At 31.4% G+C, this 14,400-nt stretch overlaps 1 protein-coding gene across 1 annotated transcript; it reads right to left on the bottom strand.

Annotated features, from left to right (window-relative positions):
- Window positions 1–7,518: 7,518 nt before the first annotated feature.
- Window positions 7,519–12,895, bottom strand: LOC120279657 (probable carboxylesterase Os04g0669500). Its single transcript, XM_039286580.1, has 6 exons — window positions 12,629–12,895; window positions 11,477–11,529; window positions 9,743–9,866; window positions 9,534–9,655; window positions 8,042–8,149; window positions 7,519–7,966 (listed from the first exon to the last, which is right to left on the bottom strand). The coding sequence occupies exons 1-6, from the start codon at window positions 12,777–12,779 to the stop codon at window positions 7,877–7,879; spliced, it is 648 nt and encodes a 215-aa protein (XP_039142514.1). The 5' UTR covers window positions 12,780–12,895; the 3' UTR covers window positions 7,519–7,876.
- Between the last annotated feature and the right edge of the window lie 1,505 nt (window positions 12,896–14,400).

Raw genomic sequence — 14,400 nt, 5'->3', positions numbered from 1 at the left:
TCAGTTACGTATTGTTAAACCGAATTAATGGCCATGATGAAATCAATGACAATTATATGCAAACAAAAAAAAAGTTGTAAAATCTTCCTTAAAACCCTCTCCAATCATATTACCATACGTTTCCATTAGAACATCATATTAAATATTTAATATAAAACTGATTCAATGCCTATGATGAAATCAATGCAATTAAAATTTTCAATTATTAATACGATATTTAATATAAATGAAAATATTAGAATTGTTTCTTGAATTACTCTTGGAGCAATTTATTTGAAAAAAGGAAGAGAATTGAATTTTTAAATTGAAAGTTTATTTGAAAAAAATTAAAATTACAAAGACATGAAAAGAGATATGTTTTCAGAGAATCATAAGAGAGTCATGAGAAATTAAGGAACATAAATGGAGTTATAAATAAAGGTAATAATATTTTTATATAAAATTTAGCTTGCGAACTAATTTAAATTAATTTTTAATTTATATAAATTAGTTAAAATTAATAATTAAAAAGTATCAGGGAGAATATATATATTAAATATAAAATACATTATTTCTAATACCACCTAGTAAGACTAGTAGAGTGAATATAAATATAAAATATATTTTATAAGCAACAAGTAATTCATCTTCAATATAAATATATATGTAGATTTTCATGAATAGAAAATAAGTAGAGTAGAAAACATAAAGAGAAAGGAAAAGAAAATGTACCGATCACCGTCAATTACACCAAATCTCCTCTACTTACTTCTTTTTATATCTCTTCTTATCTCCCAAAATACATAAATGAAGGGGTATTTATAGGTCTTCAAAGGTTGAATGAACGGTCTGGTTCATTCAATCTGACGGTCCAAAATACCTGATAGGTGGAATAGTAACAGTGTTTGCGACTGTTATATTAAGGTGGTTGCTACAGTAGGCATCCACTATTTATTATAGTATTCACAACACTCCCCCTTAGATGTCTACGACTAAAGAATATGCCTCATTAAAAACTTGCTAGGAAAAACCCAGTGGGATAAAAACCTAGACAAGGAAAAAGAGTACATAATCCTTTGTGTCTTAAGGGTCACTACCTCGTTAAAAACCTTGCCTTGGAAAAACCCATTGGGATAAAAACCTCAGTGAAGGAAAAAAGAGTACAGTCTCCTCCTAAATAAATAACTTTAATTTATTTCAGAAGTACTTACATCCTTGAATCTTCTCATCCCGATTTTATGTATAAATCTTTGGTGAATGCACTTGGGAAGTGATTTTGTAAATAGATTTGCTTGATTCTTATTAGATTGAATCTATTGAACTTCTACAATGCCTTTTTTCTGGAGATCATGAGTGTAGAAAAACTTTGGTGATATATGCTTCGTTCTATCACCTTTAATATAACCTCTTTGTATCCGAGAAATACAAGCAATGTTGTCTTCATATATTAATGTAGCATTTGTTGTTACTGATGGTAATTTGCATGAAGATTGTATATGTCCGATTATAGATCGTAACCACTGACATTCCCAACTTGCTTAATGGAGAGATAGGATTCCACGAGATAGTTGTACCATTATAAGAAAATATGTATCCAGTCTGAAATCGCCCTTTGTGAAGATCAGATAGATACCCAACATCAGCAAAGTCTGTGAGGTTGGATGAAGATTCCTATGGATAAAATAACTCCGGATCTGTAGTTCCTCGTAAATAATGTAGCACATCCTTTACTCCTTTCTAGTGTCATCGTGTTGGTGTGGAGTTGTATCTTGCTAGAAGATTTATTGCAAAAGCTATATCTGTTTTTATATTATTTGTAAGGTACATTAATGCACCAATTGTACTTAGATATGGAGTTTTTGGACCAAGAATGATTTCTCCTTCTTCAGGTGGACAAAATGGATCTTTTTGAATATCAAGTGTCCGGATGAATATTGGCGTACTCAGTGGATAAGCCTTCTCCAAATTGAATCTCTTTAGCACCTTTTTAGTATAGGTTGATTGATGCACAAATATTCCCGAGGGTAAGTGCTCAATTTGTATACCAAGACAGAATTTGGCCTTTCCCAGATCTTTCATTTCAAATTCTTTTCTCATATATGATACTGCAATTGCAATTTCATGAGGGGTACCTACAAGATTTAAATCATCCACATATACTGCTATCACAACAAAACCGTTAGTAGAACTTTGAATGAATACACATGGGCATATATTATCATTTTGGGTATCTTTCTATCATAAGATAATCACTAAGACAGTTATACCACATCCATCTAGATTGTTTTAACCCATAAAGAGATCTCTGTAATTTAATAGAGTATAAATGTTGTTGATTTGTAATGCCTGTATATCCTTCAAGGATTTTCATATATATATATATATATATATATATCATTTTCAAGTAATCCATAGAGATATGCTTTGACAACATCCATCAACTGCATATCTAATTTATTACTTGCTGCCATGGCAATTAAAAATCCAAAAGTAATTCCATCCATTACAGGAGAATATGTCTCCTCATAGTTAACACCAGGCATTTGAGAAAATCCTTGAGCAACCAGTCTTGCTTTATACCTTACAATTTCATTATTTTCATTTCTTTTTCTTACAACCACACATTTGTAACAAACTGGTTTTATCCCTTTTGGTGTTGGCACTATTGACCCAAACACCATACACTTTGATAGGGAATTTAGCTCAGCCGGGATAGTTTCTTTCCATTTTGACCAATCATTTTTTTTCGGCATTCATTAATTGATCGTGGATCTGGAGCATTATCTATATTTATTCCTATATCTGTAGCCACGTTGTAGATGAATATGTTATTTATTTCAATCTCTTGCCTATTTATTATTTTTCCATCATCTACATAACAAATTGAATTTTCAGTATTTTGAGATGTATCATTCCCCTTTAATTCTTTTTCATTATCATGCTCTAAAGATTTCATATTTTCCTCTCTTTTCTCTCATGGGAGATACCCCTCTTCATGAGCTTTATTTTTCTGCTATCTTTTTATAGGAACTGAATCTTTGGCGCCAATTGGTCTTCCACGTTTTTTTCGTGGTTTGTTTTCTACTAGTTTTTCTTTTAATGGGGTCTTAGAAATCTCAATTCTTGTTGGAGCATTAGCAACTGGTATATATGATTTGGTTACCCTTTTAGTATCAGTAAATGCATCAAGTATTTTATTTGCAATATTTTCCAATTTAATGATTCTTTGAACTTCAAGTTCACACTCATTGGTGCGAGGATCATATGTATGTAATTGTGATGCATTCCAATCAATTTCTTTTGGTTCATTTTGAGTAATCATTTCTCCTCCTAATGAAGGGAAGACATATTCATCAAAATGAAAATCTGCAAATCTTGCTGTAAATACATCCCCTGTTAATGGTTCTAAATATTGTATAATTGAAGGGGAATCATAACTAACATATATACCAAATCTGCATTATGGACCCATTTTTGTATGATTTGGAGGTGTTATTGGCATATATACGGCACAACCAAATATTCTTATATGTGAAATATCAGGTTCTTTACCCATAATTAGATGATGTGGTGAATATGAATTACATGCAGTAGATTAGATCCGTATTAAAGCTGCAGTATGCAAGATAGCATGACCCCATGCACTTGTAGGCAGTTTCGTCTTTAATAGCATTAGACAAGTAATAATCTAGAGTCTTTTAATTAATGACTCCGCCAACCCATTTTTGATATGTATGTGAGTTACTGGATGCTCAACTTGTATACCAACTGCCATACAATAATCATAAAATGATTTTAATGTAAACTCTCCAACATTACCAAGACGAATTATTTTTATGGGGTAATCTGGAAATTGTGCTTTAAGCCTGATAATTTGTGCCAATAATCTTGCAAAAGCTACATTTCTTGTAGACAAAAGTGAGATATAGGACCATCTAGTCTATGCATTGATTAAAACCATAAAATACCTAAATGGTCTATATGATGGATGTATTGGTCCACATATATGTCCTTGTATTCTTTCTAAGAATTTAGGAAATTCACTAGTTATCTTTGTTGTAGAAGGTCTGGTTATCAGCTTTCCCATTGAGCATGCTGAACATGCATATTCATTATTTGTTAGGATTTTATAATTCTTCAGTGGGTGTCCATGAGAGTTATTAATAATCTTGCTTATTATAATAGCACCGGATGTCCAAGTTTTTCATGCCATATTTTAAATGTCTCCGGGTCATTAACCTTCTGGGTCAAGACCGTATGCGATTCCATCACTTTAATACGTGTAAAATATAATCCTGAATATATACAAAAGCTTTCAAGTACACGTTTTTGGTATGAAATAACTTGTGTAATATAAATATATTCTTTTCTTTCCTTATCAGTTGTCTCTAAATGATATCCATTGAGACGTATATCTTTGAAGCTGAGAAGGTTCCTCCTAGACTTAGGAGAATATAAAGCATTTTTCATTTGCATAGGTGTTCTAATTGGCAACACCAATACTGTTTTTCCTGAGCCTTTAATCAGGTCTGATGATTCTGCTATTGTGGCTATGCATGCCTTTCTCATTGATAAGGAGATAAAAAAATATCTTTTCTTGTCAAAATTGTATGCGTTATCCAACAATCAATAATACATTTATCATTAGCCATATTTTCTATCAAAACAATCAAAAGAAATATAACTTTAACATAATAAATAAAACATACTATATATATATAAAGGTACATTGCAAATTTAATCCATCAGAAAATCAGATACATCTAAAACTGTATTTTGGGTTATATCATTTATAGAATTATTCTCGATATTATTAAACATAGGGTTGTCAGCAAAATTTGTCTCAAAATCTTCACCCTTCTTATTTTTAAGTGATTCTTGGTAAAGATGGACAAAGTGCTTAGGAGTCATACAGATTCAAGACCATTGACCTTCCATTCCACAATGATGGCAGGCATCCTTTTTTGTCTTTGACCCCATGTTGTGGCTTTGTTGTTTTTGTTGATGTACATCAATTTTGCTATCACATGGTCCGATATAATTTCGGCCCCCATCACTATTGTATCATCCTCGACTGCCACGATATCCTCGTCCACCACGGTTTTTGAAACCATTACCGCAACCATGCCATTTTCTTTACCCATAATTAATTTCAGAGAGTGGTGCTGCTCCAAATGGTCGAGATTGATAATTCATCATCAACAATTCATTGTTTTGCTCCGCTACAAGGAGGAAAGAAATTAGTTCAGAGAATTTCGTAAAATTCTTTTCTCTATATTGTTGTTGCAATATAACATCTCGAGCATGGAATGTTGTAAATGTTTTCTCGAGCATCATTTGTTCTATTATCGTCTCTCCACAGAGACGTAGCATTGAGACTATTTTAAATAACTCAGAGTTATATTCTTGCATGCTTTTTAAAGTCTTGGAATATGAGATTCGACCAACCATTACGTGTTTTGGGCAAGTAAACCATTTGAGATGTTCAAATCTCTCTTTCAGAGATAACCACAATTCCTATGGATCCTTAATGGTCAAATACTCATTTTTCAGACCACCATCAAGATGATGCCTTATAAATATTAAGGCTTTTGCTTTATTATAATTAGACTCATTATTATTAGCCTCAATGGTTTCACCTAGGTTCCTTGCCTTTAAACGGAGCCTGACATCGAGGCTCCATCAAATATAATTGCTTCCAGAAATGTGAAGAGCCCCTAAATCCTTTCCTGCAATAGTAGCCATTAAATACAAAGTCTAGAAAATATCGAGGTATCATGTTTTGCTACGCATGGTTGACGTAAGGTGATTAAAAGATTAAATTTAAGTCAAATTTTCATAATTTGCGCATTACTATCTGAAATCTTTCCCATAATTGGAAAGCGCTGCTTAACCCCTATTAACGTCTTTAACCCACCCAGTGCTAAGATTAAAACTATATGAGAGGTTTTTTTCATAAAGTAAAAGATGGAAAATGAGGGAGGATAAAAAGTCATAAGTTGATGATTTTCACAGTAGAAGAATAGTAACATTTTTTCTTGCCAAATGCGAAATGAAAGGATCAATTCTGTCTCATAAAAATTGGTTGAAGTGGATAGTTTTTCCCATTTATCAAATAAAAGAGTTATGAGTTGTGTTTGGTTAATGAATAAAAATATGAGGTTAAGGTTTATTTATTTATTTTATTTATATTTGTTTAGAGGAAACATTTACATGGCCACAGTTTGATTCAGTTAATAATAATTAACATTTATTATTTAAAATTGTAATTATAATTTTCTAAATAGTAATGCATATTTTGGTTAGGGGTAATATGATTACCCTATATTTCTTTGGAATGTGATCAATGTAATTTTACATTACTATGTTTGGTTGCTTAGAATGAGAATATCATATTATTATTAGAATATGATAACTTGACCAACATTACTAAAAATGTTTATATATACTAGAAATGTGTCTCTATTATACCTCTCAAATTCAATATAATTCCTAAAATAGCAACTATAAAAATTTTAAAAATAAAAAAATTTCAAATATTTAGTTGGAGATAAAAAAATTAAGATTAAAACTTTTTTTTCCAGATATTAAATTATTAAATTAGAGGGGAAATTTTATATTTATTTATTATTTAGTATTTTCATATATTGCATTAATAAATGTTATAAACTTTAATTTATTTAACATCTATTAAGTGGGAGATATTTTAGTAAAATGATAATTAATAACATAAAATTCTCACTTACCCAAATATAGTAATTTGGTAATGCTCCATCTCAATCATAGAAATTTTAGCATATTCCCATCAATGTAACTTAGGAATCACATTTATAGTAAATTATATTTTGAATGGTTATATAAAAATCCGTCAACCAAACGACAGGTTGATTGAAAAACAAATCTAAATTTGGAAATATCTTCTATCAAAACGTTAAGGAGAAAGCAACCACATAATTATTATTTGTTGATGTCATATAATTAACAATCCAAACGGGGCCTTAGTACTTTGTTTCCTCTTATTCAAATTCAGTAGCTAAGGTTCAAATCCTGCTCTCTTCCTTCATACTTAAATTCAATGGAGGAGGTTCAAATCCTCCTCATGCCTTGTTCACAATTCTTTATTAAAAATATAAATAAAATATAAAATCATATGAATACTTTAGAACCAATTTGAAACCAATTGTGCATGAGTATCCCACAAGCATTTCTTATGATCCTAGAATCTTTTTTTTTTAATTACCAAAAGAGGCTTCTACAGTGAAGAATCAAGGAAGTCATATACAATCACAAGAAAATTGAACTTTTGTTTTTCATAAAATTATAAGATTGCAAAAATATACATTATATATAAAAAACCTTAATAAAATTATGTCATATCCTATATTATAAAGATTGATTAATTCTAAAAGTACATATCTATGTATCAAAATCAAACCACAAAATGACCATTTTACTTTTTGGCCTCATGGCATATGAGACGATCTGGTAGTTTAAAGTCTGCAGTTATATACTTGACACTATGAGATAGCATGCTACATATTCCAGAAAACAAAAAATCATTCTTAATAATTGCATTAATAGTTTGAGAAATCCCTGGTGTAATCTGTAGCACCCTGCTTTCTATGGTGAAGATTTTGTGGAGGTTTATACAAATATAAGAACATCAGGGAACTTTTCGGAAGCACAAAAACTATTTTGCAAGTTCAGTCATACAGGCGAAGAATCCCTTCATCATAAACACAGTGATACTATCTCACTCAAACAAACATCAGTTCTATGGAGTCTTCAGGCATGGACATACAATAATTCATTTTCGGCTCTTGCCACTGAGAAAACAATGTTATTCAGAGTTGCATGCTTTGTATGAGAAATCCTGAAAAAGATGGTTCGGTGGGATTCATGAAGAACTCTTCAAATGTTTCTTAATAAAGGATTCTAGTGTATGTAATTCTTCAGGGGTTATAGAGTGGCCGAGATTTGGATATGCCTGAAAATATAAAGAAAATAATGAAGGAAGAAGCATGAAAAACCAGGGTTGATAAAATAAGTAGCGAGGCAAAACCTTAAATTCGCAAGTCATGCCCGCTTGCTCAAGAAAAGGAGGTCCAGCTTGCCCGGCTCCAAAACGTACTGTTTGGTCAGCCATGCCATGTGACCATAAAATCGGAGTCTGCAGCAGGATAAATCACGATGACGTTAATTCAGAATATAAATCAACATTTATTTTCATAGGTTATTGCCATTTGCAGCCTAACAATTTGCATGAGATCTTCCTGTTTCAGAATTCTTCATTTACTGTTGCTTCAAAGCAAATTTAGAAAGCATACTCTCGATTTTAATGGATACTATCACTACCTCAAAAACATGCTAACATTAGTTCCAATTTTGTATTACTGCTATAATTAACAATGTAGTTGATTTTGAATATAAATCAGATATTCCATGCAACCATAAAATCAGAGTCTGCACCAGCAAAACTCATAATATAGTAGGTTTAGAATATAAGTCAAACATTAAATTACCTTAGAATCTTCATGTTCCAGAATTCTTCATTTGTTTTTGCTTCAAAGCAAATTTAAGAAACATACTCTCAATTTCAATGAATACTTGTATTAGCATCTCAAAAACATGCTAAAATTAGTTCCAATTTTGTATCAGTGCTACCATCTCAATGTAGTCAATTTTGAATATAAATCAACATTCATTTTCAGAGACTACAGCCTATTGTAGCCTAAATATTTATATGAGAACTTGCTCTAGACTTAATCATTTGTTTTTCCATCAAAGCTAATTTAAGAAGTATACTCTCAATTTTGATGAATATCAACATGCAAAATTAGTTCCAATTTTGTGTTAGTGCTACCATTTTTGGGAAGTAATATCCTGACTAAGAGTCAATGCAACATAATAATTTGATTTCACACACACTCATGGTACAGTGCATATCTTCTTAAGAGGGTATCATGTTTCATAAAGGTTTGCTAGGTGGGGACATAACAGTCTGGTTACTTCAAGTCAATGAATCTAATATAGTTCCACAAATGTACTTTCAGTCATTTGAGAAATAACAGCATTTTAATAGATAAAAAGAACATTTAGTTTTCCATCAAAGAATTTATAGGAAAACTCTTTATTATATAACTGATGGACAACAAGGCTGCAGCTGTTCCAGAGCCCCAAGAGAATTTTCCATCATTCTGTTGAAGTCTTCTGAGAACATTGTACATGAGCCAAGCCCTCACTATATTGCCACAAATTAATGGAAACAATTATCTTATATGGTGGGAATGAATGAATTTCAGTCACACTGAAATATATATGTAGAAGACAACAGAGCTAACATGCATCTAACCAGGGAATGAAGATCCTGATAATGTTTAAAAATCTTGACAATTTTTTCCATTTTCCAGCCAAGTGAGAAATTCTTTGAGTATGAATGTCTTAAAAATCACGTAGATGCCTAAGCAACCTTATTAGCTTTCTGATAACAAAATACGAATGTTGCACATTCTGATAAAAAAGGCAAGAGAAAATAAATATTCACTGTGCCATACCTTTTTAGCTTCAGGTGAAATTCGTTCTATGATAGATGAATTGAAAGGCACCCATCCACTAAAGACAGCACCTCCACCCAAAGCTTTTGGATAAAGAAGTACACTTGCTAAGGTCAAAGCACCTATCAATCATATCATTTTCACCTATGATTAACAAAAGACTGACAGTAGAATAAAAATAAAAAAAGAAAGCAAAAGAGAAGCCTCACCTCCTTGGCTAAATCCACATACAAAAATGTTTTCAGGATTTATGCCAGCAGCGACCTCTTTGTTTATCATTGCATGCACACTCTCAACAGCTTGAAGGACATCCTTCTCATTTTTTGGTGATTCCTACATGATGCAGCCCATGTTAGCCATATTGGCAATATATGATGCTACATGACAAAACTGAGTGCAAGTACAGAAAAGAGAGATCTCAAAGGGAAGGAAGCTTTGGCAATTATCAAACTAGAAGTGAAGAATATCTATCCTAAAAATTATACCTGAAGTTACTGACGGAAAGTTTATAAGTTCAGATCAAGAAAAAGCACATAATATATCATACCTTATAGTAGATCGTGTATTGTGTTATGAAATATCCTAAATATATCCATATCATAAAATATTTGGCAGCATTAAAAGGATGAGATATGATTCACCAAGCCAAACAAAATTTTGTAGAATAAGGTTCAAAGATGACCAAGAATTTTTTTTTTTTTTATTGTTACTTGCTGAGAAACAAGAAAATAACAATCCATAACAGGCATATTAGAGATAACTTCGTTCAACCAGAAACATTGAAGACTATTACAGCCAGAAATGATTAAATTAATGGGACCAAAGAAAACAGGCTGCAACCAAGGTGGATGAAAGTGATCAAAACATTATGTATGCCAATGAAGAAAAGTGGGAAATGTTGTTTTAATATGAATAACTGAAGAGTGGGTTGTCCATAAACAGTCTGATCAGAAGGATCCACATAGCTAACCCCTTCGAATTAAGGTATAGCATTTATTCTTGCTCATGAAAGCCACAAGATGAATATGGCCAACAGCACATATTAACAATTTAGACATCTAGTCAAAGAATGTGAAGTCAAAACAAGAAATTTCGTGACCATCTTCAAGACTGAAACAACAATGAGACATGCATATGGGGTACATTAAATTATAAAATTCTTCAAATTTTTTTTTCCAATTCAGTAGTCAGGACCCAGAACATTCAATTTCCACATTGAAGGCCCATATGCCACAAGAACTCAGTCAACTTTTACAATCACATGATTCACATCAATAGTTAACTTTTACAACCACTTTCCTCAATTAGATACAAAAGATGATTAACTCTTTCAAATTTAGTTTTGCTAATTTCTCCCTCTCTTTTGCAAGTTTAAAAGAGTGGGCATGAAAAATAACTTGTTAATGAATATGATCAAAGTACATAAAAATTTGCTGTCACATCCATGCTGAATTTCATAAGCAAAAAATTACAACATAAAGTTTCAGTTGTCTGCCTGCTATAAACTGCAGTATGACAATTTATTGAAAACTATGAACATATATAGATCACTATTTCAATAAATAAAAAAGGAAAAATTCTTCAGAGCTCTTTAAAAGCTAAGGCTATGAATTGGCCTACATTTTTTATGAACCAAATGCAGGAAGAGAAATCATACTTATTAATCTTGAATCAGTCACAAAGTCAGCTAAAGAGTTTTCACAAAATATGACAATAGGGTTCACTGGTAGGAGCCAAGTCCAAAACTGTTAGATACATCAAACAACTCCAAGCATCCTTTAGACTTAAACTCAAATTCAAATTCAAAACTAAAGTTCAGAAAATATTTGGAAATGTGAGGGGTAATGCTTATACTTAGTCAGAGTCCCTCCACATAACACAAAATTTATGTATTCTATGAAAATCACAATTAAAACAGAAATATATTTAGCAAGAAGACTTACAGCGCTCACAGGTATCTCAAAAATATCAAACCATGAGGGCATGACAGCACCATCTGTGAGGAATGGCAAATTATGTTCCAACTTACCAGTATAACAAAAAAGAGATCACACGAAGAATTTTAAAAAGAATTGTGTTGAGTGATTCAATCTTTTGTTTGAGAGTAAATAAGTGTTTTCTCACATGTGCAAGAAGACAATATAGAATGCGTTAAATATATGAAATATAATAGAAAAGTAACAAGCAGTAACACAGTGAAACAGATGAATGGTTTGAAAACAAATGATCAAAATGATTATGTATGGCAATGTGTCCAAGGTTAATTTGAATAGATGTTTTAATAGATACCAGTGTCTAGACAAAGCAGCCAAAGTTCATTATGTTACTTTAATGAACCTTCTGAAAATATGAAAGTATCCTGGGGAAATAAGTAATCATAATCACCAGACAATTACGATTCATTGCCTATTGACTTAGCATGCACCATTTTTTACAGGAAATAAGACAGTTTACCTTTGATACATTAGTTATTGCGGTCAAAGGAATAGTGTATACTAACTATTTGCACATATGTTATCTTGTGAAGCAAGAGATGGATACATGACCTACAGAGCCACTTGCATCTTCTTATAATTTACAGTCCAAATGTTCACAATGAAAGTGTAAAATACCCAATTCTAAAAAAATTCCTTTTCCTTAGTTTGTATGAAAAAAATTAAATAAAGAAATTTTCTTCTCCCTGTAAATATCCGCATACAAGCTTCTAATCAAATTTTGACATCCTAAAAAGAGTTTTACCGTGTTCTGCCTCTTCAAGAACATGAATTTAAACAACTACAAATCTAATAAACAGTGTTTTAATATAGAATAAAAGGAGTATCCACGCACATTTTCCAAATTAAAAGCCAAATGCCCCACGAGCACCATATTCCAGATTAAGGATCGTATTCCTAAATAAGGGATCTTAATCTGGAACAAACCAATACCTCCTTTCACATGGAACAAAGGTAATTTTCATCAATACAAACGCCAATGACTACAAAATGAAGCATTTGAAAAACCCTAAAGCCTAAATTAACAACAAAATCAACAGCATTTCACCAAAAAAACTTCTCTTGAACCAATTGAGATCAAGGAGAAGGATGGAGACTCACAGTTACAAGAGACGCGGTTGTGAGGAGCGGAAGGGAAGGACCAGCGCGTGTTCTTGAACTCAGGAGAGGAGAAGAAGGTGCGGATGGGCTCATTGGCAGGGCCAGAGTCACCGAGACCATGAAGCCAGAGAACAAAGCTGCGAGCCGCCATGGGAAGCGGAGGAGAGCTCCGGGAAGAGGAGGAGAAGAAGAAGACGAAGAGGGAAGCGAGGGTGAGAGTGAACGCGAGAAGGACGAAAGGTCTAACGAAGAAGATGAAAGACCTTAACAAACTCATTAAAAAGAAGAAAAAAATTTCTAATTGTTGAACTCCTTTTATAGAGACTTGTTTACAATTTTACCCTTGTTAAATTCATAGTTACAATTACATGCATATAAGTATTTTAAAATAAATTTTCTAAATAAGCTCTTAGTTTTTAGAAACCTTGAGACGCTTGATGGCAACTGTTAAATCATGATCTATCGGTTGTTATTTATAATGGTGATGTATATAATTACTTTTAATTATTGTGTTTCAGTACTATGAGGTATTGTTAGTAATGCACACAACTAGACATCCATTCCTCTAGGGGAAAAAATCCTCTATATGTTGTGGATTTTTTTATAGAATGCTCTATTGATGATGTAACTCTAGCTTTATAAATATTTAATGAAAAACTTGTTGCAAATTGTGAAATTTATCATATACATAAAATCACATAAGGGAAGGGGTTATATGCAAGATGATTAAAAAACTTCTTAAGAGACAGTTTGGTATAAGATTTGAAATATTACCATAGAAATATGATTTTTCAAGAATATAGATTTCTGGGATAATAAAACCAAAAATACTTCATTGTTTGGTTAAAAAAATATATTCTTGGAAATATGTTATTAATATTAAATATGAGAATAATACATGAGAATATTTTTATACCTAACCTCCACAAAAATATAAAAAGCCATTAATTGCAGGAATAATGTGTACATGGAAATAAATGATTGACAGAAATAATAAAAAATTTTTATACTAAACATGAAAATAAATGCATTCCCTCCCTTATATTCTTTGCATTTAAATGTATAATGGATAAAAATCTTATTTCTTCTAATAGTATCTAATGTCTCTAAATGGTGATTCAAAATCCAAAATATTTAATAACAAGTTTTAAGGTTGAAAGTATAAAAATTTGATGAAGATAAATTACAAGAACTAGTAGGTCAACCTGCCTAAAGTTGGAAACTAATGCCATAAGAATATATGATTGGGACAGACAAAGATGGCAAGGAATGAAGTTCTAATCAAAATAAATCACATTTGGGTTTAACATGATGTATGATTATGATAGGTTTAAAAATTTGACCAAAGTTATCTCCATATCATAGTAACAGATTCTTTTCTACCCTCTCTATAATTAACCTCACTCATATGAAGAATATTCAGTAGATCCCATCAATTTGTTCAAAACTAAAAAGTATGTTCAAAAAGATCTATGTATAATCAAGTTGTCTCTTATAGCTATATACGTTTGTTCATGTCTCAAATTTTTAGGCAAGTATAGAGTCATATCAAAGTGTGTTTTCAAGATATTTCTGATGCTAACTATATAAAATATAATCAACTAGTATAACTCTTATTTATAAAACCCATATAAAATTTAAATTTTATGCTAAATATTTAATCATGTCTTTTATTTGAAGTTTTTATTTTTTATATAAACTTTAATATTTGTTTTGATGTAGTCAAAAGTTTTCATTTCCTATGTTTTAAATACAGGCTTTCATTTGAGATG

The sequence above is a fragment of the Dioscorea cayenensis genome, chromosome 16 (genome assembly GCF_009730915.1).
Source record: "Dioscorea cayenensis subsp. rotundata cultivar TDr96_F1 chromosome 16, TDr96_F1_v2_PseudoChromosome.rev07_lg8_w22 25.fasta, whole genome shotgun sequence".
Taxonomy (NCBI): domain Eukaryota; kingdom Viridiplantae; phylum Streptophyta; class Magnoliopsida; order Dioscoreales; family Dioscoreaceae; genus Dioscorea; species Dioscorea cayenensis.
Note: the sequence above shows the minus strand (reverse complement) of the source record. Positions and strands in the feature narration are given on the sequence as shown.